Below are 25952 nucleotides of genomic sequence, written 5' to 3' on the forward strand. Positions count from 1 at the left end.
ACTATCCACGGATTTGATTGGATTAAATCTGCACGAAAGAATGTGAATAAATTAAAAGTGGTCACACATTTGGGCGCCTTGCTGTAAGCCTAAAATTTGGAAACAGGTTCTCAGTTTCTACAATTGATTAAAAACTGTTTACTTTTGGGAAAATATGAAATGATTAGTGCCTAATTTTTACATAAACACTACGTGGTATGCAAAAAGGCCGAATACCTTTAAAATCTCTATAACAACATTGAAATTTTTTTTCAGAAATTAAGAACATATTAAGAACCTAATTAGCCTAAATTTATGTAAGAACCTGTTTAGGCTAACAAGAAAAACAATAGGTTCTTACTCACGGGTTTTTACTGTACCGTATTTTGTGAGCCACGCTCCAGTGTGCTATCGGTGATCCTGACAGAGGGCGTTTATCGTCTCGAACGAATTGTATCGAGTTTAATTAGTTGTGAAAATTATATAACTTGCTCTTGCAGTGAATACATAGTGAACATAGCGACAAAGCAAAGTAAAAAAAGTTGTTTTTATTTAAGTTTGTTGAAGTATGTACGTGAAGGGTTAGGTAACAACCAATGCTAAAAACATCTCAATATTATTGTGAGACAAGAGTGTTTCATAGTTAGGAATGAAAAACTGTTAATATACGGCGTTGTAAAGAACATTAAAAAAGGATTGACTTTGACAGTTAAAAAGACTTAAATTAAGAACGTAAGAATTTTATAAAAACAACGCTAACACCATTTTATAGGCCATGGGCAAGAGGTTTCGAATTTTTTTCAAATACAACACGTAATTTAACTAAAAACATTTGAATCCTTTGCAGCCTTTCACAGGGAACAAAGACTCTAAAAAATACCGTATTTAACTTTCAGAATAAATGAAAGATTTGAAAACATGAACATTAAAAACATAATGCTTACAACAATATAATAAAAATACATTACGCAACAAAAAGATGGTACAAAAATAAAACACGCAACACTCTCGAATCCTTAGCCTATTTGGGTGAACAATTATGTCCTAACGAAATTCAGTCGTATTTATAACTTCCAAAGTCCAAGACAGAAAGAATGTAAAGAAGTATTCCCGAGAAAATCTTCGCAGGGTTAAACAAGGAAAGAACGAGAAGGAAAAAAATGTATAAAAGCCCTCGGTAATTGCATTAACTATCACTCATTTTCTCGTTCCTCCGCCCAAGCCCCGAGCGTCATTTTCGCCCGCGGCTGGGGTCGAGGGACGTGGAAACGATTGTCATCTCAGGCTCTTTCAGTAACAGCACAACTTAAAACAGTAGTTTGTCCTTTGAGAAGTATCTGCACTATTTTGTGGGAGGGGAACCATCCTCGCAATTCTCCAGAAGCACATCTTCAAAATTTGGAAAGTTTTCTTTCAGCAGACGGTTGAAAACGTTCTCCAGCTCTTCACCAGCAGAAAAGACGTAAGAACCCGGCTGAAAAAAGAAACGAAAATTGCTCCAAAGGGTGATCGATACAACTGTGAAATGCATAAACGTCAAAATAGAGCGGTTTTCACTTGAGTGTCGAAAGTATTAAATTCGCGTTTGCATTGGTTTTGCATTACTACGCGCAGTGATTGGTTTAAATATCTCGCGCCACTTTCTCAGCCAATCAGAAGTAAAACCAAAACCAATCATGACGCGCTCGCAAACGTTTTCCCGCGCTTCGTGCCGAGTTTTGATTTGGCTAGAGTGATTACTTTGGTTTTGGTTTTACGACACTCAATTGAAAACTGCACTATAGGTTAAACTTACAACTGTAATAGATGTGGTATCGAAACTCTACGAGAAGATTTGTGATTGCACAACATCGCATTCAGCGCCGAACTTCCACTCAATGTTTTGCATACTTTCTTTCAAACTTACGGCTGTCACACGGTCTATTTTATCAAGTTTTGCCAAATATTCGCTATGAAATTCAATGTAAGCGAAGAAAGTAAGCTTAGAGCAGTTTTCAATTGAGTGTCGTAAAACCAAAACCAAAGTAATTACTCTGACCAACCACAAACGACACAAACAATCCAGTGAACCAATCAAAGCTCGAAGCAAATACATGTAGCTGGCACGAAGCACGGGAAAACGTGCGCGAGCGCCGGAGTCGCGATTGGTTTGATTTTACTCCTGATTGGCCGAGAAAGTGGCGCGAAATTTTTAAACCAATCACTAAGCGTAGTGAACGCAAAACCAAAGCAAACGCAAAGTACTTTCGACACTCAAGTGAAAACCGCTCTACTTCTTCATGGATCTATACGACAAAACCATAACTTTATTACAAACAAATGTCACCCGGGCGATATTACCTTTGAAAACTGTTCAGACTTAAAGTTTTCTTCAATTTTTGTCCATCCGTAAGTTACCTTTTTTGCATTCTAGTGTCATTGAAATGTTCCTTCACTGTTAAGAGTGGATATTTTTATATTTCACTCAATTTGGTGGCCATTCTCTTTCGTCTAAATTTGGCTGAAATCCGTAACACACACAGTTCTCTTAAATACCTATTTATTTATTATTATTTTTTTAATTTTTTTTTTACCTTATTGTATGCTTTACAGTTGCTTAGCAACAAACGCATGTCCTTCACAAAATCAACAGCAGATGCATATTGCAGAGTGTGAAGTTTCTCTTTGATAATTGACAGGTCCATGGGTTTCTTGATGACTTTGTAGTAATCTGGTGACTAGAATTCATAGGTTTTGCAAAAAATAAATCATACTAAAAGTTGTAATTACACAAGGGAGTTTCTTGCTAGGGGCTTTATATGGACCTGTAGTCCTGTTCTGCCCCACTCTAGTGCTGCGCATTTTGTAATAGATCACAATTGGATCAGAACTGGGCTAATGGGTCTATAACTTGAAGAGCTCGTTCGATAATATTTATATAAAATGGGACATTAGTCATTCTCGTCCCCAGAGCCGATTGTCCCATTGCCATTCATTTTCTTTACGCCAATAAAAAGTTTATACAAAGATATGTTATTCACCAAAATTTCAGCCTCCAACGTTCGCTATAACCCTTCGAAATCTTTCCCAATACTCAACAACTGAACGCCGCCATCTTGGAGCTGGTAATGTATGCGTGACGTCAAAGAGCTCAGCCTGAAGTTTTGCGGGAAAATTTAAATAGTCAAAACTCCTTGTGTTTTGTATTTCTTGGAGCTCTGTTTGAGCAAAATGGAGATGCACAAACAGGCATTTTGACAAACAAAAGCCACTACAAAGAAACAAGGAGTTTCGAGTGAGTCTGGAGTGAACTTCTCCTTTAACATCATAAAAAATTGTCTGGTTGGGTTACCTCTCTCTTATTCACAGGTCGTGCAAATGGGAAGCTTTCATCCTGCGCCCATATTTCTGTTAAAATGGCATCACATTTCTGCATAAAAAGACATAAAGAAAATTATTTAATGTGGTTTCTTAAACAGGGCACAAAAAAACACTCCCATCCATTTTGTCCAAGCCAGCTAGATTTTGTCTTGGGTAAATGACTTCTCCTTTTCACTTGCTCAATGGTCAGGGGCATGATTAATCCAACTCAGTGCTGACTAAGTTTGATTTTAAGACAAAAAAGTAAACTCCGATAAACACATTTTGACATAACTGCTCCAGGCCAGCACAATCAAGATGTAATTAAAGTTTTTAGTTTTGTATTGATAAGACAATGTTTATATTTCATGATAGAAGGTCAAAATATGTTTGATTACCCAGTAACCTATCGTTTGGAATCCTAATCATAGATTTTTTTGAAAATGTGAAAAATTGGGTAGGTTGGATGACAGAAAACGGATAATAATTTACATTACCATAAACTCTTTGCTTAATTCTCCTCCTCTCTTCCTTCTTGGCGATGCCACACTAGGAGTTTCAATGGGAGAGGATGGAGTCCATTGTGGTGATAGTGCAGTCTTCCGAGCGGTTGGTTTGCATAGCTTTCTTGGTGAAGGTGATGCAATTTTGGCTGACGTCATTGATGTCGCTTTTAATGGGGTTCTGGGTGACTTGTTACACTCATCAGTGAAATTGATTACATGTAGTACACGACTTTGTGGCGTGTCATTGGTTTTGGCTTGTTTGGACGAAGGTTCTTCTTGGGGAGATGAAGGAGGGTCGGAAAAGTGCCTCTTTATACCTATACCATGAATTCCAAAAGTCAAGGCAGTAAATTTTCGAAGTTTTTATTGAAGGTGATGCGAAGTCGTGGGAGTTTAAAGAAATGCATGGATTTAGAGATTTAGAAGCAGAAGATTTAGACTTTTCCCTGATAAAAATAAAATCTCCCTGACCCAAATATAATACAAAATGTCAGATATAGTTAGCAGCCTCCAAGCTCCACTTCCAAGAAAAAAAATTCATTGAGATCAAATAAGCCTGCAAACGGTGGCAGAGGCATTTCTGGCTGTCGCTTCTCTTATTCTCTAAGCAACAGCTGGAAATGTCTCTGCATTCACAGGCTAAGATCACATTGATCTGAAATGTTTCTTCCAGCCATTAATTGTATGAAATCAGTGGTGCTTAATATATTCCAATTTTACGCTGGCTTTTCTTTAAAATGTCAGTTTTCCCTGACCCAAAATAAAATTTTCCAAATTTCCCTGATCTTCAAGAATTTTATTTTCCCTGACCATTGACCTGTGGCAACCTTGCTAGAGAAAGTAGGGGGTCTTGTTGAAGAAAACACACACACAAATCCAATTAGACCCTGCTAATTTGAACTTGTTTTTTCAAATTCCCTGTTATTTTGAACTTAACCCTCGGACGTACAAGCAAACTCACACCCCCACCATCGTACAAGGGGGGGGTGGATGGAACCCCTCCCCGGAGTTTTCGTTATATTATGGCGTAGCGAAATTATTTTGAGCTGAGAAGAAAGCCCTTAGCTTACTCTACAAGATGACATAATTTTAATTGGCTGTGACGTCATATGACGTCACGTGACGTCATTAGAGCCGCCATCTTGGATCCGCCATCTTGGATTTCAACATTTTCTTAGAAAGTCACAAAATAACGGAAATTGATACAAAATCAAGCCAGAATGCTTACGGAATGTAAAAATATACACATCTTGCACTTTTGTTTTAAAAAACTGGAAAAAATTAAGAAAAATGGTAAAAATGACGATTTTTGGCAAGACCTGCTTGTATTTATGACGTTGCCATGGCAACATCAAAAACCATGGACACATGCTTGACATATCAAAATTTCTGCAGAGGATGAATGAACAGCTACTGAAAGTTTCAGCATTGTAGAGTAAATCGTTTTTTTCAAAATTTGGAAAAAACCTTATGGGGGGGGGGGGTGGCATCCACCCCCCCCTTGTACGTCCGAGGGTTAAATCTATTTCCCTTGGATTTGCCCTTCAGTGATTGACTACCGGCCATTTCAAACTTCCACTATTTAGCACTAGTTTTTGTTTCCCCTGACAATTTGAAATAACAGGGTTCAACTGTAGCTATTGCAAGTCACTATTAATTCAAATTAATTTCCATCATCCACGGAAGCTGTAAGTACCAAACTATTAAATAAAATTAATATTGTCTGATAACATAAATAAGGTCACTAAAATATGCTTTTTCACTTGTCTACCATACCTCTTTTACAATCTGGTTGGGAAGTGCAACTGCGATCTTTATTCTTTGTCACTGGTGAGCTTTCTGTTTTTTTTTTTTCCATTAGTTGAAATATAAACAAAAAGAAAACTGATAAGATATTTGCTACATATATAGGGATTAGCTGAAAGTCTTATCTGGAGACATTGGAAGCAGAAAAAAAATAATAAAACGAAAAAAAAAAAAACACTATACCTGTGGTTAAATCAACAGAGTATGACTTCATTGTCCCGGCTTGCCTCAGCTGTTCTATAAAGCTTTTCTCGAAATCAATAACCATTTTTAACTTTTTCATCTGTCGTTCACCAGCCAATGAACCACACAGTTCTTTGAGTCGCATAAAGACTGATGGAAATTCCACCACAAGGCTTCGGCCATCTTTCATTAAAAGCAACTTTCCTGTGTAATTTAAGTCCAAAAATGTGAGCTTTCATCATAATGCTGTACTCCTATCTTATTTCATTTAACACATGTTGTAGCATGCAGGTAGCCTAATGTATGCTGCATTCAATATGGATCAAGTTGGTTCTGACAAAGGCTGTAAATTCCCTGTTGTAATATTGTTACAATCATACCATTTAATGGAGCCAAAACTGATTTTGTAATTGCCTGCATTTTAGGCATCTTCAATAATTGATGAATGGTTAGGGCAATTAGATATTTTCAGGAGCACCACGAGTGATGACATTCATGGTCTGTCCCCTTAGAAACAATAAATGATAGTTGACATGCAGTAAACAAGCTGCCAAGCTCTCACAAGTCTTTTGCAGCTCTGTATTTAAGTCAGTACCGTATTCAGCAATTTGTCACATGACTACTAACAGAATTTCCTCTGACATTTTTGGAGTCCTGACAAATTACCAGGGATAAGATTACCAGCACAAGGTTTCACTGTAGTTCAGTACCCTACATTCTCTTTAAAAGGGGTTATGTCACGGTATTTTATTTATTTTCGTTATTTAAGAGCTATAAACTCAAAATTGGAAGAGCAAAAGTCTTTTATTGGCAAAATCATGGTCACATAAAAAACTATTGAAAAAAGTTGGACCGACGATTTTCAAGTTTACCCGAATGCAATCCGTTTTAATCTCTGCGAATTTTGCCCATCCATCAGGCCCCTTTATGACCTTTCTGTGTTTCTTTTAAGTTCTTCTACAGTTTAAAGCCGTTATTGTGATATTTCAGTTAATTCTATGACCAGTGACATAGCCCCTTTAAGATACTTCAAGGACAAACACTGAAAGTTTTACCCACCTTCTTCAGACAGAGCCTTGAGCTTTCTTAATGCATTTCTTGTTTCAACTCTTCCTTCCCCACTCTCAATAAACTCATCAAAATAATTCTTTGTATTCTTCAAAAGTTCAACTTCTCTCTCATCTAGGAGTTGCCGCAGCTTTGCAAAGCAACACTGGATGTAATTGACTGATGCACTCAATGTGTTTCTTGCAGCATTTTCCACCCTAGCTAGTTCACGGGTTAATCTGTCGATCGATTCGGAAGCACTTTCCAAATTCTTTTCCATCAGAGATCGCAGCTTTGGTACGGTTGCTTCAATATGGTCAATAACGTGGTGTTCATGCTCTGGGGCTAGCATGGTCTCCTTTTTGCAAATGACGCACATTGGCTGAAGCAGTGTGAGATTGAAGTAATCCAAAGTGTGCTTGTGGACACTGCAAATCGCTCTGAGCTCAGTGAGTTTGCCATGTTGGGATTTCCGTTCATTTCCACAATGTTCCCTGTCATAACAACTGCTACAAAACATTGCAGCACATTCCGGGCAATAGAACTCTGCTACGTTGCCGTCACAGTACTCTCGGCAATGTGGTATCCATGTGTTTTTTGATGTTGATTGCATTCTGATGAAGAAATGTTAATTAAGATGAGCAATGTTACATGAAGTCACTACTACAAGTTTGTACAATACCTGTGACCTCAATAATGGAATGGTACATTACAAGGCAATGAGCAGTTCCAGGAAATATCCATACCCACCCCATGGAAGGTCATTTGAAGTTCTGAGAAGGTGGGGGTCTCAAAAGCCAAAATTTTTAAAGGAAAGTAGTATGTGGCTAAACTGGAAATTCCAGAGGGGTGGGGGATTCAAACCAAAACACTTTCTGTGAGAGGGACATGGATATTTTCTAAAACAACACAATCTTCCTCCAGAATGATACTTTCCACTCCTGCTATCTTGTCAGGAACCGTGGAGCATTATTCTTATTGGGGGGGGCCGTATAGTAACTTGAAGTGGGGGGCTTTAGGGACTCTTCTCTCAGAAAGTCTTTATTTTTTCGGAAATATTGGGGGGGGGGGGGGTTAACCCCCACAGCCCCCCTGCTCTGTGGTCCCTGCTTGTGGGTTTCCAGGAGTTATCCATACCTACCCCAGGGAAGGTCCTTGAAAATTCTGAGGGATTCTTTAAAATATTAGTTAAACAGGAATTTCCAAAGGGGTGAGGAATGCCCGGGGGGGGGGGGGGTACTCCCATATGTGGCCTATATAGGTATGTGCCGCCCGATAGGGTATGGTTTTTGAGGTTCTCGGTCCTTAAATAGGGTATCATTTTTGCTTCTTTTGGCAATGAGTTCCCGGTGTGATCCTTAGATAGGGTACCTAAATTCTATAAGCTAAAATAAACGCCCAGCTAAACCAAAAAAAGGTATTTTAAAACTGAATTTACTGTTCAGTTATTAGTAAAGCGATTTTATAGAGATTTGTATGTTGCCGTGTGCGGTTAGCCGTTATTTGGGTAGTCATGGAACGCTTCTCCTCCCCTTGAATAGGGTGTCATTTTTCGGTTTTGGGCCTTTAAAAGGGTATCAATTTTCGCTTTCTTTATCCTTAAATAGGGTCAGGGTTTAAGAATCTTGGCAGCACACCCCTATCCGAAATTTATGGGAGTACCCCCCCCCCCGGGAGGAATGAGGCTCAAACCAAAACCTTTCCATGTGAGGGGAACAAACATTTTCTGTAAGTCAACAATTTGGGTGTGGCTCAAGCTTTTATTTTACTTCCTACAAGATAGCATTTTTCATGTCTCATCAGTCTGGTAAGCATTATTTTTGGACCATGATGGCTGAAATAATGGGCAGGGTTTTTCTCAATAGCCTAAGTGAGACAAAAATCCGCAAGTTACACCCCTAAGCAAGGCGACAAGAATCCATGTCCTTTTCATATACCAAGTCTCGCACCCCACCCCACCCCCCCAACCTGTCAAGCCCCCTGCAGGCTTTTATAATCGTGTCATTGATCCTTGTTTTGTTTACAAAATTCTGAGCAAAAGTGGTCCAAAATCGAATCCTGATCCATCATTTTATCTTTTAAGAGCAATCGCCGCTGAATAGCACACGGTTTTAATTCAAGTTTTGGGCGGGAAAAGATCTAATGGTCGGTTTTATTTAAGCTTACATTTCATAGCGCTTAATTTGAAGGCTTTTACTTCACACACATGAGCAATTCTTAATCCTTTTCGTGTTCAACAGATCTATCGCGAAATTTTCCACAAAAGAGAAAAAAGGAAAGCATTTCAGTAAGACGAACGAGCGAATTGAGTGAAAATGTGTAGCGACGCAACCCCGGGAGTACACGGTGTTGAAGAATCGTCTGAAAACTGTTTAAATCAGGAGCTGAGTTAAGAAACGCAATTTATGTCTGACTGCAACTAAATTTACAGTCCTCTTTCCCACTAAACTGATTATAAAAGCAAAGTACTTACCTTATTGTTTTGAAACGATCGAAGTGTCGCATCTATTTGAACTGCAAGGACGTAACGACTTGTTACGCAACCTCGTTCCCAGGGGGTGTTTGTTACCCTCGGTCCAGTCTCTTTGCACGATCAAAGAAAATAGGTCCGCGTGGCATACTTTCGCACATCAAAAGTCTGCAAAAAAGTGGGCTATGGACAACGCGGGAATGGGTGGATTTTCTCCAGAATTTCGTGAACTACTTCCTTACTAATGAGTTTCTTTGGCTCCCCAGTTTTTGGGAAAACTTGTGCACCCACCTTTTCTCTTTTTCTCTTTCTCCCCCAGGCCACACTCCACTTGCTTCGCTCGCTGGTTTCTTTTTTAGGCCCTGTCCTACATGGGAGCCTATTTGCAGGCTAAGTTTTAACAGCTTTTTACCCAAATGTGTATATCCACGAATTAAAGTTCTTTTCGGCAATCTAAATCACAGCATTGACAAGGTAGTTGTTCTGTTTCAGTTTTACGATTTTTTTTGTTCCCAAATACGTTTCTGGACTTAATAGATAAGCACTCGCGCAAAAGAACTACACAATTTATTCTAATGATTTTTTTATTAATTTTTGTTAAAATTTTATTACACTTAGATAGAGGTACCCCTGTACAGAGCAGTTTTTAGGTAGGGGGCTACGATTAGCCTGTGTACAGTACAGCTGTCCTGCTCTCCAAAAAAAATCGCAGAGTGGGACGGCTGAACACAGGCTAAGCTAAGGTATGCATCTCAACCTCGGGCTCATTCCTGAGTCTTTTTTCTTGCCATTCCCACAGATGGTGACAATAACAAACTCAATACCCTGAAAATGAGGTTGATGGAATCATAATTCACTCATTGTGCATAATATTCCTCCAATTTTAGGAGTGTCATAATAATAGCCTACTGATAATAGCCTATTGACAGTATAAATACAGCAGAGGATTTGTGATAAACCAAAAGAAACAGAGGGGGGTACTGAGAATGGGTGAAAAATACAACATCATGTCAATGGAATAATGACTGAATAAATTATGCTTTAATGAACTAAGCATTGGCAATATTGTCTTTGATTCTTTAATCTCTGGAGACCTACAAAGAGGCCCTGCCAGGGGGGGGGGGGGGTCCATGTCCTTTGTCTAAATTTTAAAATGAGCTGTGTCGCTGTTTTTGTCAAACTTCGCGTTGCCGTTGGTGGCAAAATTGCAGGAAAATTACTTGTCCTTGTCGGAATTTAAGTTTTTCCAAAAGGGTTGTCGTTTGTCGTGGTTTTATTTCATGTGCTGTCGCTACTTTTTGGGCCATGTCGCTTGTCGGAATTTACCCTGGCAGGGCCTCTACAAACTTCAATAGAGCTCGCCAATGAGCTTTTCGGGTGTTCAAGCAATAAGCTTGTCTTTGTCCTTGTGTGGTCACCACTAAACAAGAGCACCAGGCTCATTTTTGCTGGACATTAACCGTTGACAAAGTTGACTGCAATGCATTCACACAGTCACTTTCTTTTTAACTCTTGCCTTTCTTCTTTTTTGCAGGAGTTTCTGTGGTTGCACTTTGCCCAAGGCTTTTTCTTTTCTGTGGTGACAAAAAAGATCAAAATAAGATCCAGAAAAACAACCATAGCAAATGTTGTTATGAGAAAAAAAAACAATGATTATTGATCTATTGCGAAGTGATCTCACCTGGGAATTTTTTATTTTCTTTTTGAAGGCCTCCACATCCACTTTGCTATCGTTTTCTGCAATAATAATTAGAAATAGATCAATATCAAAATTTTATTTGACGCGGCTGGTAGCGGTTTCCAGCACTTTCCAGTTCTTATGCTTTGGTACAAATGTAGGTCAATATTGCAACTCGTAATCAGTTGATTCGTTAATTATACTGGTATTACTGGAAAACGAATGCCCAATCATTTGTGAACAATTTAAAATCACTTCTTGACATCAGTTTACTGGTTACTACACCAACAATACAATCTACCACCAAAAACACCCTTAATTTTGCTTTAAGTGCTATACTCAAAAGCAATAATTATTTATTTTTGTAACACTTTAACCTACAAAGAAGCGGCCCGAACCCCCGGTCATTACTTTCAGAACTTTATGGTATCTGTAATATAACATGGCATAAACATAAAGGCAGTTTTAAAGAAATAATAATTGTAAGGTTATCATCTAACCTTTTTTCTTAGTTTCTTTCTTGGGTTTATCTTCCACTGGTGGAACAAATGCCTGTTCTCGCTGAGCCTTTCTCTTTTCTTCCGCTGCCACTTGTCGTGCCTATTTATTATCAGTGAAGGATGACATTAAATAGTTAGAAACACTTGGATTCAAGTTCATGTGAGTGGGACAATTTCACCCCAACTCAGGGGCAGATCCAGGAGGGGTGCACCACTAAGGAATGGTGTAACTGACTTTTTTTTTGCAGAATACCAGTTGTATTAGAATGCCACAGGTCATCTCAAGGGGAGGGGTGCACACCCCCTGCACCCTCCCCTTAGATCCGCCCCTGCAACTCTTACATACAGAAACTTTGAACCACTGTTTGAACCCAACATTCATGGACGGCGGAGCCGGGGGCTGGGGGGGCTTTACCCCCCCCAGAATTTCCGAAAAAATAAAGAGTTTATAAGAGAAGAGTATTTTAAGCCCCCCCCCACTTCAAGTCACTAGTCAGCCGCCCCCCCCCCCTAGTTGGAAAAATGCTCCGCCGTCCCTGACATTTCATTCTGTAGATGCTAAACAAGCCACTTTTGAGCAGTTTGAACAGTTTAACATAAAATTTCATTTTCACAGATTATATTTTTTTTGAGCAAGACCCACAATCATTTTATGTGAAATTCGATACTCAATTCTTAATTTAATAATTATTGTTTCCCTTTTTGTTTGGGAGCATAATGTGTACCTTTCTTTCCTGCTGTGCCTTCAATCTTCTTTCTTTCTCTTGAAGGAAGTATTCACCGCTTGCTAACTGTTTATCAATCTGAACGGAGAAAAACAAACATTGATAAATAATTAATAAGTCATTTATACTGAAAAATATTTATTAACTGGGCATTGCTGACCCAAAAACAAAAACCAGAGATCAGAGCTGTCATTAAGTTTTTGAGCAGTTGTTACATTGAAGTTATCACCCATATCACCCATTGCGTACAGAGCAAAATTTTTGCTCTGTACGCAAGTGTAACATACATGTAACACCAATCAACATCTTCACCCATAACATCAAGTGAGCTCAGCTGTGACAAGAGCCCTGAGAGATTACCTTGAAAATGTTAAAGTGACATGGATGACATTGTAATAATATTACCTTGCTTTCTGTTTGTGGTGGTGGGAATGGAGTATATTCCTTTTTCTTAAACTTGGATTTCTTGACCTTCTTTGCATTTCTCTGTGTAAACTTAGGCAGAAATCTGTCCCAGGATTCATTTTTCAACTCCGGATCCTTAGCTAATTCTCTTTTGATCATTAGAGTCTGCAAAGAAGGAAGTAAAGAAATGTGGCGTGAAGGTTAAAAAAGGTTAACATCTGTCAACAAGTTTTTATTAAAAACTTGCAATGGAATATTGCAATTCCTGAGTTTTGATTGGTTAACAAGCAATGGTATATGAGCTAATATAACATTACCATGAACCACAAAAATGGTAGGTGTATGCATCAATGATAGGAGCTCAAATATTGCAATTCTTTGGTTGTTTTTTTTTTTATTAAACAACAATTATTACACTTACGCTTGTTGGATATGAGATAGTTATAGCCAACTCGGTGCTGTGCACCTCGTTGGCTATCTTCCATTCATATCCAAGGCACACTTATGGAATAATTTTATTGTTAAATACTAGATAGTTTACCAGGCTATACAATCATTCAGACCTCTCAAACTCAAAGTAACCAAAGATATTGAAATAAGATATATTAAATAGCATCAAACTCGGAGTAAAAATTCCGGGAGATTCCAGATGGGATTTAAATAACCACAACCCTCCGTGTTACTAAGACGAGAGTGCTCTTACCATTTAGCTACATGGGACTCTGTGGTGATTTTAAGGGTGAAATGTGGGCTTTTGGACTGGAACCGCATTACGCGGTCAGCACAGCCAAATAATGACATGGCACCTATGACTCATAACTGTATTCACACAGTCACATTAAGGCATATCAAAGAGTCCCTTAGTATATCACCACAGAGTCCCAGTAGCTCAGTGGTAGAAATGCATCCGTCCTAGAACTCGGAGGGCTATCGTGGGATTCTATATCCCATCTGGAGACTCGGAGATTGAACTAATAATCGCGAGTTTGATGACTAAATTGTGATATCTTATATTTATACAATCATTACCTCAACAAATTCCCACATACCTTGATGTTATAAATAGGATGAATGTTCTTCATTGTGTCTTCTACTACCTTGCGAACCTGCACAAAGTGAGAAAAACAAAACACTACTGACTAGTTATTTCTCACGCTATAGGTCATGAATCAAGGTTTGCCCTCAAATTTTTTGTTGTCGCAATTCTCCGTGCATGTGATACAGTAAAAACCCGCGTATAAGAACACTATTTTGGCGGTTCAGGCTGATTTGGTTCTTTATAAAGGGTTATAATCTGCAAAATCAGCCTGTAGTGTTCGTGTTCTAAAAAAGTTTCTTAAAATAGGAACTACTAGCTACCAAAGATGAAATAAATATATATATGCACACTTGTATAATTTTAATAAAATTGATAAATCAAGGCAATACACTTTTGGGGGAACTTTATGTGCATGAAAGTTTATCTTTGATTTTTTCCATATAAGAACAACTTTCATTTTTCAGGCTGAATGTGTTCTTATATAAATGGTACTTTATTTCCTAAAATCAGGCCTGGGTGTTCTTAATCCACTTGTTCTTATACGCAGGTTTTTACTGTATGGGAGAAGATTTTGTCCTACATGTATGACAGTAATTGTAACTCAGCTTTCTATATTACTTAATATTAAATAGAAACTGAGCCATGTTCTACTGGAAATCTGTGAATTAATCTGATTGGTTCTTCCACTGTTTTTCATTTGCTGACATGATCATGTGCACACTGCTCTTTAAAGAGACAATTTTTCTTGACTTAAAACACTGTTAAAAGTACATAAAATTGTAGGTTTTGGACTGCAATACTTCAGAGTTTCTACTAAAACAATGATGAGCACAAAAGAGTTGTTACCTGTTTTAGCCCTTTATATGGGCCCAGTGTAGCTACAGTATTTCCTTGCACCATGATATAACATTGAGTGAGCAGTTCAAGAGCCTTCAAAAGACAGTAATTTGATTAACTTAGAGCTTTTATAAATAGATTTACACAAACACATAAGAATCAAAGTCAATCATTGTTAAATAGAGATGAAAAAGGCATACATGTAGATGCCAACTGACCTTTAGTGTCGCTCCATTTGGCCCAATAAGCCTTTGTCTTCTCTTGACAAATCGTTCTCTGTTTCGAACAAGTGATCCAATCTTAATGATGTCGCAAGCCACTTCATCTTCAAGAACACGCTGAGCCTGCAATAAGTGAATGGTGTCTGGTAAGTATTGCCCAGTCTATACGCATAGGACTGGGACCATGCTATATGAATATCCAACACCCTTATCTCAAACAAAATGTTATTTTCTTTAGATTTGTTTGAATGTATTTGAATCTGCAAAATGACACTGCCATCTCAAGCTCCCCGCTATCTTGAACAGGTTGCCTTGACCTTATTTCAATCTAATTTAACTCTCATTTTCTCAAATTGTGATAAATAAAGAATACCGGTACCCGGTAAATTAATAAGTACTCTTGTTGAATTTACGTCATATATTAACCATGAGAGACAGTGTACATGTTTTATCAAGATACGGTAACCGTAAAATTCTGGTTATAAGCCCCTCCGCTTATAAGTCGCCCTCCCCCCGCCCCTCCGCTTATAAATCCCCCTCCCCCCCCCCCCCCCCGTTTATAGGCCCATTTACCTGGAAACAAAAAATGCATTTGATTATAAGCCCTCCCCGGATATAAGCCCCCCTCTGCCGGTCAACAGTACTGAACAGGGCTAAATGTTGCTTTATTATACATTAATTTTTTAGCTTAAAAACGTATTTCAGTCAACACTATGTGGCTCGTTTTGAAACTTTTTTTCATTCTGCATATAAGCCCTCCCGGATATAAGCCCCTCCCCTTATAAGCCCACCCAAAACACCTTACGAAGTTGTATAAAGCCCAGGGCATATAACCGGAATTTTACGGTATACAATGTTGAGAAGAGAGTTGAAAATACGATGTGCAGTGAAGTATTATTTTTTGGCAGAATTTGAGGTGTTTGGATAGCCAATGAAACACTGTCTTGAGTGTTTGATACATCTACTCAATTTAAAAAAAAATATGGAGTAAACGGAGAAATAAAACCATAAAAATCTATACTAATTAATTGCTAACTGTTTTAACTTTGATGAATTATTAATGAGTTTGAGAAATGTTAAGGCAAGACACAGGAGTTGGCCATTGTTCTAGTAACTGTACAGTATCAAATCAATATTTTATTAAAAAAATATCCTAGCCCCATGTATTTCAAATCCTAACAAATGAAGATTGACAACAACTAGCAGGAAAGGACATAAAAAGGGAAGGGAAAGGGGGAGCGGGGGGGGAAATGTATTTCAAATCCCCTGCTATCGTAAGTAAGCAAAGGATCTCGAGTGTAGGAGAGCAGGGTCTTACCAATACTCTTACCTGTTCACTAAAATAAAATTATAACAGTTTTATTAACTTGCAAACCTGTTCAAAAGGAACACTTCTTGCCATCAGCTTGATCATGTCTCTGGCTTTAACGATGATGTAAGGGTCCCAGGTCTTCCTTGTTGTTCCAACTGTCATACTTCCCTCAATAACATCTAGCTGACACTTTAATCCCTTAAAAGAGAATTTGAACAAACAGGGATGTACATACAGTGTACATTCTCATTAGTGTGTCAGAGTGATTATTAAAAGTATTTTAAGGATTCTTCCATTTTTTTTTTTCAAAATTATGTGCAGTGTTAATGTTCTCAAATTAATTTTATAATACTAGTTACTAAATAAATGTTTAACTTTTTAGTTTCCTGATACATTTTTTGAGTCTTTTGAAACCAGCATTTCTTTACATTCTTGGCCATTTTTTAAACAAAGCTAGCAGAGCTGCGCAGTCAAATACAGTATGTGTGAGCATGCACCATAATCCAATAGTACAGGCTGGTGGTGTGAGCAAATCGCTTCGTCAAAAAATTCTTTTTCTCATGTGAGTTTTGATGTACATTTCCACTAGCAATGTTATCAAACAATTGGTTCACTCATGCTTTTAGCTGTGCACAGCTATCGAGTTATGTTGCACTTGGGAAGTTTGGAGAGCACTCAAGAAGCTAGAGCTGCTCTTGGCTATTTGCCTCGAGCAATGCTGTAATATATTAAGACTATTGTTACATAACCAGAAGTTGTGTTAAGCTATTGCACCATCCTTCATGTACCCAGGATGCTAAGCAAATAAAGTCAAAGTGTTGTGTTGTTCAGCCATATTGAAGCCATAGTTGTTTATTGTTCGAAGCTATCTTTACTGATATGCTTCAAACTCTTATGCTTCTTTTGTGCTTTCCAAACTTCCCACATGTACCATAACTTGATAGTACACATGTTAATTAGATTCTCAGTTCTCCTGATCCAACAGCATTTATTAGAATTGTACCCCCCTCCCCCCCCCCCACAAATGCCCTACAAATAATGCTCTAAGAACTTACACATTCTTTTAGTTTCTTTTCCACCAAAGGCCAGAACTCTCGCAGATATTTTTCTCTGTACTTTGGAAACAGAGTTGCAAACGAACTTTCTTCTAACATGCCATGCGGATTGTCTTCACTTGTGAATGATTCAATCTTCCAATGATCAATTCCCTCATGATCCCAGGCTAAAAGAAACAACAAAAATGATCTTTAGTACTGTTTAGAAATTATATAAGTAAGAGAAAATGAAACCATACATGTAGCTACACTGGAGGAGCTAACGGCAGTATACATTTAATAACCTGCACAACGCATGGGACAAACAGAGAAATCAATGGTTGACTTACGCTTGTCTTTCCTGTAATTTCTTTTCTTACTGTCACCTTTAAAGGACAAGAGGGGCATTTGAATGTTTTCAAGGCTAGGTAGGCTTCATTACAGAAAAATCAAAGCACGATTTTAGCTCAATTATCGACTTTTACCTGGGTGCGGTGTTTTGTCCTCGCCGTCCGCCATGTTGAATTGTTGTCTCATTACCAGACTCTCTGGGTTCACGACTTTTAAGCCCAGTCTCTTGGTCGCGTTGAAGCTCGCACGGTTCTCATTTATTTAGCAAACACTTAACGTTCCAAGGCGTTCCTTTTATTACAGTTGAAGAAACAAGTATTACTGTACACTTAGAGTTACATCACAGTGAAAACCCCATTCTCCAAGAATTTACAGTGACCTGTATGTATGAACCTGGCTATCCAGGCAATCGAATGTTGGGAGTCAGTCGTGATTGCCTGGCCTAATTTTTTAACTGGATAGGGGGGGGGGGGGGGGGGGGGGGGCACCTGGATGATAAGAATCGGAAATCGTTCGAGTGCTCAAGGAAGATTTACCGAAACCGACACTTGTTCCCCATAGTGTTCATGGGGTCGTCACTTTCGGAGGATTGTTTATAGTTCACAATTAATGAACATCCATTTTAAAATTCTGTTTCTTTATTGGTCTTTATTGTTTACGTTGGGAGAGTTCACAATCAGTTCAAAATCAGCCCTAGGTCTTGTAGTGGCTAGTAGGTATCCTGCTGGACTCCGGATCGCGCCGTCCGGGTGAAGTAACTGCGTTGTGTTCTTGGGCAAGACATTTTACTCTCACAGTGCCTCTCTCCATCCAGTTGTATAAATGGGTACCGGCGAATTATATACTACGGGTAACTCTGGATTGGACTAGCATCCCATCCAGGGGGAGTAGAAATACTCCTAGTCCCAGTCTCCTACTGAACAGAAGATAAGCGTGTCCTTGATGGGTCACTACGGTGGAACTCAGTCTTTACCTAGCTAGTGCTAGGGGGCATCTACTGACTAACGGCAGGAAAGAGGACAAAGTGTAAGTTTGAAAACTCTCAAGTTATAGATCCTTTTTACGTTTTGTTCATATGAAGTCGGAATTTATTGCAACCTTTCGAGGTCAGAGGGACGATTGCTCGTAGTATGTTGTTTAAAGCTGATTTCGTCCGTCTCGTGGTTTTTTTTTTTTTTTTTTTTTTTTATTTTTTCCAGGGCGGGCTTTAAACATTAGACTTTTCCGGGGGAGTCTCTTGGTCTTTCTTTCCATATAGCAGATGACCAAGCACTGAGAAGGGTTCAAAACGTCAAAACAAAAAATACAAATCACGTCATATAAGACTCACTTTTTATTTCAGTCTTATGTTTTCTATTTATCTCATTGACATATCTCTTTGCCGTACCTAACTACTGTAGCTGGCAAAGGCGGTTAAAATGTTTGGTTTTCTGGACATAACATTAGCAATTAATACTGAGATATAATAAATTCCCGACGGGCAAACGAGTTACATAAGTTTGGCTTTGTTTATGTGAATAAATGTGGAATAAGCTCCCTATTAACATTCAGATCTAGTCAGAATGTTAAGCTTTTTAAAAATAATTATGTAAATTACCTTAAGGAATCATACGTAGGCCTCGACCATTTCTCTATTTCTTAAGTTAAACTCTATTTTAGTACTTTGTTTTTAGTCATTTTAATTGTATAATATAATGAGGGCCACTAGTTTCTCAGTTTTTAACTGTAAAGTGTTTTTACCCTCGTTAAATAAAGTTATTGTTGTTGTTGTTGTTATATTCTTTATATAATACATTGTTTTATAGAAAGAAAACGGACTTGCTTTAAAAAAAAATTTTGATTTGATATCTATAAATTTAAGTTATAAATTACCTCTGAGAACAGTCTTTATCAGGAAAACTATAAAACTACAAAACTATTCAAGCTGTAAATCAAGAAATATTTCCCGCGCATTTTTTTTCACGCGATCAGCTGATCTTTCATTTCATCCGCTTTCTTGTTTTGTCCCGCCTTTTTGTCGACTGACAATGCTACCTTGCAAGCTGCAAAGCCCTTCCTTGCAAAACCCTTTCGTTTGCCGGCCCAAACGTGTGCCATACACATCAAGGCGAATCCCAACAGAACTCCAGCCGCAATAAGAAGAACGATTCGTTCTGCAGACGTCAAACGGAATGTTTTGTGACCTGAAAATGAAATGATGAGATTGTGAAAAATAAAAAAAAGACTGGCATAGAGCAGTTTTCAATTGAGTGTCGCAAAACCAAAACCAAAGTAATCACTCTGGCCAATCACAAAGGATACAGACAATCCTCGAAGCAAATTACACGAGTTGCCGGCACGAAGCGCGGGAAAACGTGTGCGAGCGAGTCACGATTGATTTCGATTTTACTTCTGATTGGCTGAGAAAGTGGCGCGAGAGTTTTAAGCCAATCACTAAGCGTAGTAATGCAAAACCAATGCAAACGCGAATTACTTTCGACACTCAAGGAAAACCGCTCAAAGTAAGAAGACGTGCTTTCATTTTATCACCCTCCCGAGATCTGAACCGAAAAATTCAATCGTTTCAACGAACTTACAGGCAACTCAATAAATGTACTGAATAGTAGTAAAATAATAATTTACCTTTCAGAGTGATTGTTGGCGCATATCTGCCCGACGATTTCCAATCTATAAAGAAAAAAATTGAAAATATAATTATTTGAGCTAGGGAATCTTAGCCACAAAGGAGACCGCAAAAGCAAATTTTGCCCTTAGTGGTTTATCATTATATCTTGGACACTTTATAGCAAGGTAGTTCGCGCGAAATTCAAAATTCCCTAAACTTTAGCTGATAGATTCCTGTCGAAAAAGGTTCGTTCGAAAGATATTAAAAATTGCTTTCATATTCTTGTTTACCAGCGACCAATCAAATGAAAGCATTGACGTTGCTTGAGAAAGTAATTTTTCATAAATATTGGATAGATCGAAAATATTATAAGAAAAACGGACATGTGATGTATATTTGTTCAATACCTTTCGATCTTGGGTCATATTCCTGCATTTGAAAGGATTCTTTTTCTGTCGGCAAGGCAATAATCTGTGGAGAAATAAGATATGAATCTTTCGCTTTTTGTAACGCGTCACTTCTGAAGATGCGTGCTGAAGCATGCGAAACGTCAAGTAAGTTTTAGGTTCTTTTTTTTAAACCATTCATAGTCCATGTGTTATATTTGTTGCCACTGTTTGTATTTTATCTTGTTATGATAAACTTAGCTGCGCTATGTGCATGCTTTTGTAAGAAGTCTGCTTCTTCAGTAATGCGGGAGTAAGCAGGACGGAACGAGCCATTCAATTATTTCGAGGCAAGCTTGTCGTATCATCTGAGTCTGAGAGTACATTGTGCTTTTTGTTAATATTTTAGTCCCGGGATTTTAGTGAAGACAAGGTTAACCACATTTTGTATCCCATGCTGATGTGATATCTATCCTTACAAAGATCTACTTACCGTGATGTAAATATTTTCAGGATATTTCCATCCGTCTGTCTCGTTAATGTCAAAATGAATCTGGTTCTGAAAATAAGCAAGAATCACTTTTACAAAGGTTACAAGATACATAGCCAACCTCGTCCCCAGGGCGCTATTCCCCTTCAGGGAAAAGCGCCCTGAGCCTGTTTGTTCAATCCAATATCTTCACATTAACAAACTAAAATAAGAACGTTCCTTACCTTATGCAGTAACGTACATTTGCAAAGATTTGGCTTTTCTGTATTGCTTTCAGAATTTTGTGAGAACCATATGGCCAGGTAACCACGCCAGTTAGAGGAAGTATTCGCATCTAAAACAATACAAAGACAAAAACAAGCAAAGAGAACCTTCTGTCAATTCACTGTTAGTGTGGTGTTTAGTGTGGACGCAATAAAATAAAATCTGCTAATAATTACCTTTTGGCTCTGTCCAGTTCACTTGAACAACCCATTTCTGGCTGTTTTCCTTCTTTTTCTGCACGAATGTAACATCGAAATCTGATACCTCCCCGGGCATAATTTCGCCCGGACGAGGACCATAGTCAGTTGGACAGGCTGCAAATGAAATACACAGATCAGTCCCTCTCTCACGCAACAATGTTTTTACTCGTCACGTAATCTTTCTCGCGTGACATGCCAAAGAGAATACCGTATTTATTCGAATAAACGCCGCGGCGTTTATTAAATTTTTTGTGATTCAAATGCGGCGTTTATACGAGGGCTGCGTTTATTTAAAATTCAATTCATTTCTTGCAAATAATGGCATGGTAACTAAACATTTGAACTTTGTTGAAGCGCTTGTCACAAAAGTAATTTTCAATATCTGAATTTGTTTATTGAGTCTATCTTTTGAATAAACGCCGCATCATGATGCGGCGTTTATTAATATTTTCGCTCTAAAATGCGGCGTTTATTCGAGGGCGGCGTTTAATCGAAAAAATACGGTAACGTCTGCGCTGGAGGTTGAGTTGGAGAATGGCTACCTCTTGAAAGATGTGTCACGTGTGTCATCATATGAAAAAAGTAATAATAATTATAATATAGAATATGGTAATCACAGAACAAGAACGCCAAAGGGTTTCCTTCATTCACTGCCAAATTTATGGACTCGAAGCGAGCCCAGCCACCTGGTACCCACAATGATCTCAGATTAAGGTGGAGTCATAGTTGGTTGATGGAGACCTGGATGCGATAGTCAAACCAGCTAAGCAGCCTTCTTGTATTAATTGTTTTATTTTTCCAAAACCTCTTACCAAATTTTGAGAGTTCCGTTGGAGACGGCGTGGTCAAAAATTCAGATGTTGAGTGAGTTGGGGCACTAGCAGTTTCTACAACAAGAGAAATTAAAAAATTAAAAAAAGGTTTTTACTTATAGTACTCATGAAAAAGCTTTTTAGGTTTTACGTTTACAGTTTCTTATAGTTCTCTAACAAAATATTTCAGCTCACGAAAAGCGGGCTGTTGGGTTTCCATTTTAAGACCTTTAAATTGCTTCGATCTGAGTTTACACGATTTTATATTTTAACCAACGCTCCAAAATAGATCAGGTTTCATCCTTTTGCGCGTTCAGCTGTCGAGAAAATCGACTTTAGAATGAATTCTGCTGCACTAAATATTAAAGGACTGTGTGACAGCTGAGTTAAATTTCTTTTATTAAACGGTTTTGCCAAATACACGCTATGAAACTTAAGCAAATAAACTACTTCTATGGATCTAAATGACAAAACCATAGCTTCATTATAATTACAACCAAATGTGTCTCGCTCCCAAGCAAACGAGATTAACTTTGAAAACTGTTCAGCCCAACAATATTTCAAAAACCCATATTGCAAACCCGGCGTTTCAATCTTCGTCACTTTTAGCCATCCGTACCTTCTTTTTGTATTTGCTGTCTTACTGAAATGTTCCTTCACTGTTTTAAGCGGTTATTTTTATATATCACCGAATTTGATGGTCATTTTTAGTGCCTTAATTTGGCTAAAATCTGTGACACAGTTTCTTTAAGAGTGCTTTTCTTTTCCTATACAAGTAGCGCCACACTAAACGGAGCTCTTTAGAGCGTGGTCATTAGTATGTACGTTTCTGGTCGAAGTTTAGGCGTCAGAGAAACGTCAGCTTAATAGACAGGTTTTATGAAAATACCAAATTGATCTTAAACTGTTTACTCAAGATAAGAATATTCAACTGAAATTACAAACCAACTGCAACGAGAAGAGCGAAATATTGGCGTGATTTGAGCGTCAAGCATATTAAGGCGTCAAACAAGATTGCAGAGCCTCCGAAGTGAGTAGCGAATTTTGAATCGTCACGAATTTCTAAAAAGAGTTTGTCTGATCAACTATTTTGATGAGCTCATCGAATGCCCTGAAAAACTACGTGCACTGTTTTAATAACTTAATTTATTTATCTTTTGTTGAACTTCCTAATAAATGAGTTTTTAAAATGCATGTTCGGCGTCACCACGTGCGAAGCAGAAAGAAAGTTATGCCTTCAAAACCAACGGAAGTAGTAACTTGGAAGAAGTGGCTCTTGTCGAACTCTTGAAAGGAATTAACAAAGGACATCGAAGTTTGCTCCCAGTTATCGACTGTTTTAATATAGAAAAATTATACAAATGTAGGCAACTAAATTATATAACCTACCTTCTGCCAATGATAAACATTTTTCCACGCAGGATTGCTCTGACTGTTGAAAAACGAAAAACGAAATTCCCTCTAAATAGAAGTTCTTCCAATTCAAACTGCATGCGTTTGAAGTAAATTCTAAGCGGCTACGGAAAAGGACTATTTATTCGAGAAAAATAAATTATAAGACCCAGCTAAAATAAGACGTGAATTAATGCCACCATTTATACACGCAACTTGTTTTTGTCGCGGAGAAGGATTTACTACTGCGTCCTTCGTTAAGGCGCGAACAAGTTCATGACCCGTTTATATGAGCAATTTCAAGTCCAAATTAAGACACGTTTTAAAGAAGACCACCTCAAAACCCTGGTCTTAATAGGTCGCGCCCTGTACGTTTTAGACGCGCCTTGTTTTAGCCGTGAGGCGGAATTTTGCACAATTTATACGCCCAGTTCGCGTCTTATATTAGCCACGTCTTATTTATTAATCCGCGTCTTATTTTTCTCGTAAAAATACATGGTAAATAGCCCTAATGTCACCATGTATTTGAAATGTACGAAATTATCTTCAATTTGAAAAGAGCCTCAAAACCATGATTTCTAATTTAAGGCAGTAAAAACACGGTAAGAGGAAGTTAATACAAGGAACTAGCTAGAATAAAAAAAAAATAAGGAACAAAAGGAACAAGCTAGAATGGTTAAGAAGGGAAGTTGAAAAAGATTACGAACTGCGAATTTGAAACACGTAGACTAAATTTAACCTTAATTTATCGCTGCCTTATGACAAACAAGTTGTAATCTAACCAAGGCAGTGGCAAGCTGGGAATATAAAGGGGCGCTCATGGATTTGAACACGTTTTAAACAATAAACCATTTAAGCCGCGTGTCTGAAACGCACTCTAATTTCTTCTTGTGCTGGTTCATATTTCTAAGAAAACTTCGCAACAGCAAAATTTCCTGAAACAGCCGATAAGGGTTAATTTTAGACATTTAAACTGTTCCGTTTAAGCTGAATTGAACTGATGCGCAGGATTAAGTTACCCAATGAAAACTTAGTTCCTTGTCGTAAGCTCTGAGTAATGTGTGGTCAGCTACTATTGAAAAGGATACATTAAGAGAAGGGGAAAAATGTTTGCTACAATATAAAGAAGAAAAACAAACATTTGAAAGAGGAATAAACCTTAGCAATTAATTCCAAGAAGGTAGAAAACGTTGCTTTCCGAAGAAAATTGAGTGTAACATCAGTGTGACATATGCCGCAAACATGAAAATATTCCAAAAATATTTACCCTAACGCAACAGGCCTTTTACAATCACTGCCATTTCTTCTTGTAGTGCAAATTGAAAAATTTTACCATAATGAATTTTCAGAGCATAATACTTCCACCTTCTTGACTGGTCTTCATTAATTAGCTTTCTACTGCCGTCTTTCTCAACGCTTCACTTAGTTGACCTTGAGTCACGAAAAGTACACGGAATTTCTCGCCGGCAAAATTATTTCAAATACATACACTCTCTTTGGAAGCGAAGCATGAAAGAAAGAAAATTAAACAATACCTACTTCTGAATTAACCTCTGTTGGACTTTCCGTGGGTGTTCCAAAGTTACGGCATTGTCTTTTACATTCGTCCAAATGATGAAAATCTGGCTCTGAGCATTGTACCCAGTCAGAAAAACATACCCACGCCACACCGACTAGTATCAGCCGAAGTTTTAGCTCAATCATGGTTTTCTCATTCGTTAAAACTGCAATCTACCATATCTTGGGCAAATCTCGTTGAACAGTGAGGCTAGAATTAAGGGAAGTCCTAAAAAACTCTCGACTGTCAGATAGTCCAAATATATACCGAGCCTTATAAACGAGTATTTAGTATTCCTTTCTAAGACAGGAAGTCATAGCTGTGACATAATTTTATGCGGAACTTGGCGAGTTGTCTGTTTGTAGAAGCACGATTTTGACAGCCATGTCGGTTTGCGGAAGAGCTCCAGACCTGGCACTGTGCCGAAATGCATCATGCAATCAACAAGGAAATATTTTATTTCTGTTTTGATAAATTTGATATCATATATGTCAAAAATTTTTAAAGAAATCTTCATCCTGACATTTTTCTCACTGTTCTAAGTTGTCACTGTCTACTACATACATCTTCCTGTTTCGATTTTTTCAATTCAATATCTGAAGCTTTAATAAACATAAGCGGCAAGTTGTGACAGCCGTTCGGCAGATGAATTCTAACTTTTTTTTTCGTATTAAACGCATGTTGAACTTACAGCCGGCGGGAGGGATCGGGGAAGGAAGGGAGGGGGGAGGGAAGGGGACGGGGAGGGCGCACGTGAAATATTCTGCCGCTGAAACGGGGTCTAAATCAGGGGCCCCCTCCCCCCCCTCTAAG

General features: G+C 38.2%; 3 protein-coding genes across 3 annotated transcripts; all 3 read right to left on the minus strand.

Annotated features, from left to right (window-relative positions):
* Positions 1 to 519: 519 nt before the first annotated feature.
* Positions 520 to 9402, minus strand: LOC144631776 (uncharacterized). Its single transcript, XM_078490331.1, has 8 exons — positions 9334 to 9402; positions 6873 to 7474; positions 5814 to 6017; positions 5601 to 5663; positions 3816 to 4141; positions 3311 to 3388; positions 2553 to 2696; positions 520 to 1453 (listed from the first exon to the last, which is right to left on the minus strand). The coding sequence occupies exons 1-8, from the start codon at positions 9363 to 9365 to the stop codon at positions 1322 to 1324; spliced, it is 1581 nt and encodes a 526-aa protein (XP_078346457.1). The 5' UTR covers positions 9366 to 9402; the 3' UTR covers positions 520 to 1321.
* A 494-nt stretch (positions 9403 to 9896) lies between these two features.
* LOC144632366 (KRR1 small subunit processome component homolog) lies at positions 9897 to 17606 on the minus strand. The gene is made up of 12 exons (XM_078490995.1): positions 17567 to 17606; positions 17432 to 17467; positions 17103 to 17269; positions 16111 to 16245; positions 14733 to 14858; positions 14524 to 14607; positions 13688 to 13744; positions 12639 to 12803; positions 12234 to 12311; positions 11509 to 11608; positions 11012 to 11067; positions 9897 to 10904 (listed from the first exon to the last, which is right to left on the minus strand). The coding sequence occupies exons 1-12, from the start codon at positions 17598 to 17600 to the stop codon at positions 10836 to 10838; spliced, it is 1107 nt and encodes a 368-aa protein (XP_078347121.1). The 5' UTR covers positions 17601 to 17606; the 3' UTR covers positions 9897 to 10835.
* Positions 17607 to 18762: 1156 nt separating this feature from the next.
* On the minus strand, positions 18763 to 25456 carry LOC144631830 (uncharacterized). The gene is made up of 9 exons (XM_078490403.1): positions 25121 to 25456; positions 23579 to 23621; positions 22190 to 22264; positions 21354 to 21491; positions 21138 to 21247; positions 20917 to 20982; positions 20445 to 20508; positions 20055 to 20099; positions 18763 to 19615 (listed from the first exon to the last, which is right to left on the minus strand). The coding sequence occupies exons 1-9, from the start codon at positions 25283 to 25285 to the stop codon at positions 19392 to 19394; spliced, it is 930 nt and encodes a 309-aa protein (XP_078346529.1). The 5' UTR covers positions 25286 to 25456; the 3' UTR covers positions 18763 to 19391.
* Between the last annotated feature and the right edge of the window lie 496 nt (positions 25457 to 25952).

Source organism: Oculina patagonica, chromosome 12 (assembly GCF_052425735.1).
Source record: "Oculina patagonica isolate OP01 chromosome 12, crgOcupat, whole genome shotgun sequence".
In the NCBI taxonomy this organism is placed as follows: domain Eukaryota; kingdom Metazoa; phylum Cnidaria; class Anthozoa; order Scleractinia; family Oculinidae; genus Oculina; species Oculina patagonica.

Bases quoted from the DNA above. Each gene is read 5' to 3' on its own strand.
- LOC144632366 (XM_078490995.1), bottom strand. From the start codon at position 17,600: ATGGCGGACGGCGAGGACAAAACACCGCACCCAG. The intron at 14,859-16,110 runs GTTTGCAAGTTA...CACTTATTGCAG, and splicing joins GAAGTGTTCCTTTTGAACAG to GCTCAGCGTGTTCTTGAAGA. The intron at 12,312-12,638 runs GTAATATTATTA...TTCTCCGTTCAG, and splicing joins CACCACAAACAGAAAGCAAG to ATTGATAAACAGTTAGCAAG.
- LOC144631830 (XM_078490403.1), bottom strand. From the start codon at position 25,285: ATGATTGAGCTAAAACTTCGGCTGATACTAGTCGGTGTGGCGTGGGTA. The intron at 23,622-25,120 runs GTAGGTATTGTT...GTTTTTCAACAG, and splicing joins CAACAGAGGTTAATTCAGAA to TCAGAGCAATCCTGCGTGGA. The intron at 22,265-23,578 runs GTAGGTTATATA...CTCTTGTTGTAG, and splicing joins ATGTTTATCATTGGCAGAAG to AAACTGCTAGTGCCCCAACT.
- LOC144631776 (XM_078490331.1), bottom strand. From the start codon at position 9,365: ATGCGACACTTCGATCGTTTCAAAACAATAAG. The intron at 7,475-9,333 runs GTAAGTACTTTG...TTTCTTCATCAG, and splicing joins GATCGTTTCAAAACAATAAG to AATGCAATCAACATCAAAAA. The intron at 4,142-5,600 runs GTATGGTAGACA...TTCATGGTATAG, and splicing joins CCAACCAGATTGTAAAAGAG to GTATAAAGAGGCACTTTTCC.